Genomic DNA, 3,246 nt, shown 5'->3' with positions numbered 1-3,246 from the left:
TCAAGTCAGGTAAAGCTCTGTACGCTATGAAAGAAGGCGTAGGATAGCGAAGACAAAAGCGTAGCATGAGCAGTATATGCTTCAAACTTGGGGGGGGGGAAGCAGCAGCAGCAGCAGCAGGGGAAGGAGAAAAAGAAGCAGGGGAAGAAGAGTGCTAGCACCTGGTGGTCAAGCCCATATTGGAGAGGTTGCTGTGCTCGAGGTCTGGGTCGGAGAGGAGGAAGTTAGCTACCTTCTTGACGAAGGCGGGGTCGTTGATGATGAGCGGCTGTATGGCAGAAGCCGGGATCTTGAAGACTTGCGAGGGGTAGACGGCGGCGTAGGTTGCCTTGGAGGGGCTGCCGAGGAAGAGGGAGAGGCTGCAGAACTGATCGAGGGGCTGGTCGAGCAGCTTGACCCTCTTGGAGTACAATCGGATCGGGTCGGCTATGGGAGAAGCCCCGAGCTCTTCGATGCCCTTGTACTCCCCGATGCCCCCCTGCACGAGGACAAAGAGAGCCAGGCATCGCTCCTTCTCCCTCACCACCACCTCCCCGGGCTCGTACTGCTTGAACGCGCAGTCAGACATGAGCACCGCCATCTGGCTCTCGGTCAAGGACTCGAAGAACAGCGCGTCCTTCATCTCCTCCAGCATCTCTCGCACTCGCTGCATTTCGTCCCGCGTCTTGGAAGCTTCCGGTCAGTCTCTCAGCCTCTCCTCACCCCTCGGCTTCTCACCTCTTCGTCCTCTGACCTGCCGCTCCTCTCCTTCTTCGCGAACCGCTCGAGCTCCAGCGTGTACTTGCGCAGGTCGGCCAACGTGGTTCCCTTGCGCTTGAGCATGAGTCGCTGCATCTGCTCGAGCTTGTTGCGGGTGCTCGCCGAGTTTCGCCTCATCTTGGATCGGATCAGATCCCTTAGACTCCCCGAGCTCCCGCGTCTCAGCGCCTGCACCCTCCTCTCCTCCTCCAGCTCCTCCTTGGCTGACTCAGCTGCTTCTGCTGACATCTCCTCGCTGGGGCTCCTCTCTCCTGCAGCGACAGCCGTCAGCCATGGCACCGCAGCTCATCGCCTCCTCCCGAGACTCTCATCACCATTGGACGCCTGGCGCTGCACGAAGGAGCTCAGCAGGCCGACGGGAGCTGGTTTACTGCGCTGCAACGAAGAGATCATCACTACAGCGATGCTGAGTTGACGGCCCTCGAGTCACGCGCTCAGTTGGACTGCCCGAGACGCAGGTGCCGATCCTTCATCTTGCAGGTCAATCAGTCACGTTCTGTCAAAGGAAAGCATAAGGGGAGTCTTATCATACTCCTGTCCTCTCCCTCTCACCTCAGACAGTCCCCTCCCTTCTTCCCCTCCTACTGCTGCTCCATAATCCTTCCATCGTGATGCACTCCTCCCTTCCCTTCCCTGCCCTTCCCTTCCCTTCCCTTCCCTCCCCTTCCCTCCCTTCCCTTCCCTTCCTCCTCCTCCCCCTGCTCCTCCTCCTCCTCCTTCAAGTTCTTCTCCCCCCCCCTGCATTTTCCCCACATAGCACTTTGGCACCAACGGTTTGGACCCTCTATCCTATGCACCCCTTATCTTGTACCCCTACCCCCTAATAGTTGATTAGTACCCCCTCAATTTGACATAATTTCATTTCAAACCGGGTCCTTGGCCAAGATCCTGGCTAGCTTACTACCCCCTTGAGTCACCCCTACCACTATCAAGATGACCCCTACCCCACCCTACACATCGGTACACATGAGGGCCTAATACTACCAGTTGACCGACACAGCCAGGTTTAGATCAACCTAATCTAAACTTGTGAGCTAAACCAAACTAATCCTGCCCCTGAACGAGGGGGCCGCCAAGGTTGTAAAACTTGAAAGAAAGAAATAAAAAACATTTTTTATTTCTTTTTAAAGTTGACTAATTCTTCAGTACTGGGGTATGCGGGGAAGAAGAATGGAGGAAGAGGCGAGGAAGCGGGAGGGGTCGGAAGGAGAGGAGGAGGGGAGAGGAGCGGAGATGATCGGAGATGATCGGAGAGGAGAGCAGAAGGTGGGAAGCATGAGCAGAGCAGAGCAGAGAGGAACGAGCGAGGGAAGGGAAGAAGAGCAGAGCCAAGAAGAGCTGATAACGGTAGTACGGGTGAAGGGTGACAGGGAGGGAAGGGTACACAAGATGAAGAAGGTATACCAGAGGAGGGAGGGGGGAGACAGTGAAGAAAGCAGAGCAGAACAGAGCAATGGACAGTGTTACCGTTATGCTAACATTGCGATGCAGGCGGAAGGATTTGAATGAGCTTGGTTGGGAGATAGAGCAAGGAAGTCAGGATGGGATCGAGAAGGTGAGGCGATAGGCGGCGATCACAGACGCTGATGCTCGAGCAGAGGAGAAGAAGCGCAACGCAGGGGGGAAGCTCAGGTAAGAGGAGGGAATAGGACCATGGGAGGAGCGAATGGCTTACGGGGAACTAGGGAGGGGCTCTAGCGGAGGCAGGAGGAGAGCAGCGAGCAGGTACCGGCAGGAGAGGAGGGACAAGTGGAGCTGACGAGGGTGCAGGAGAGGAAGGCGATCACGTGACCCCTGCTGTGCCCCAGCTGCAGGTCAGACCCTTAAGCTTGCGCAGGTGATCGAAGGGGACGACGCCGAAGACAGCAGAGAGGTAGCCGGAGGCGCTCAACGCTGCTCTCTTGACCCCCTCGCAGGAGTCGGAAGGGACTGAAAATGAAGGCTTGTCGTGGATTCAGGTGACCTCCTCCTCCTCCCCCCCCCCCCCCCGATTCTGATACCGCCATGTCCTCTTCTTTCATGTTTTTCCCCCACCCCCACATTTTCTTCCTGGCACCGTCCTAGCGGGTGATAATCGAAGAGAGGAGGGGGAGGGGAGGAGCTGTTGCTGCTCAAGACAAGCAGGGGCAGGAAGGGAGGAAAATGGAGAGAGCATGAGGGAGGAAAGGAAGGAGGGACGGACTGACAGACGGAGGATGAAGAGAAGGAGGAGGATGAGGGAGGAGGAGAAGGATGGGGATAACAAGGATTTTTGCGGGGTGTCGAGGTTGTTCCTCAGACCTACGAGGATCTGGAACTCGGTTCTATGCGCTTTTACCTTACGTATTGGCCCCTAAACACGACGACGAGGTCCCCGGAGGTTCCCACCCTACCCTCGAAAGTGCTACTTCACGTTGCATAAGAACACACCACTGGCTAGGCTTCCTAGCACCACTCCCCTATGCAAAGGATTTGTATCGCTGGGTGTAGTCGCTAGAAAATCAGGGG

General features: G+C 56.6%; 1 protein-coding gene across 1 annotated transcript; it reads right to left on the bottom strand.

Annotated features, from left to right (window-relative positions):
- Nucleotides 1–154: 154 nt before the first annotated feature.
- Nucleotides 155–1,152, bottom strand: GUITHDRAFT_122353 (hypothetical protein; the record flags this gene model as incomplete). Its single annotated transcript, XM_005818380.1, has 3 exons — nucleotides 155–664; nucleotides 718–1,010; nucleotides 1,074–1,152. The coding sequence occupies 3 exons, from the start codon at nucleotides 1,150–1,152 to the stop codon at nucleotides 155–157; spliced, it is 882 nt and encodes a 293-aa protein (XP_005818437.1).
- Nucleotides 1,153–3,246: the final 2,094 nt, after the last annotated feature.

This window comes from Guillardia theta, assembly GCF_000315625.1.
Source record: "Guillardia theta CCMP2712 unplaced genomic scaffold GUITHscaffold_317, whole genome shotgun sequence".
NCBI lineage: Eukaryota > Cryptophyceae > Pyrenomonadales > Geminigeraceae > Guillardia > Guillardia theta.
This window is presented reverse-complemented; position numbering and strand designations above follow the sequence as displayed.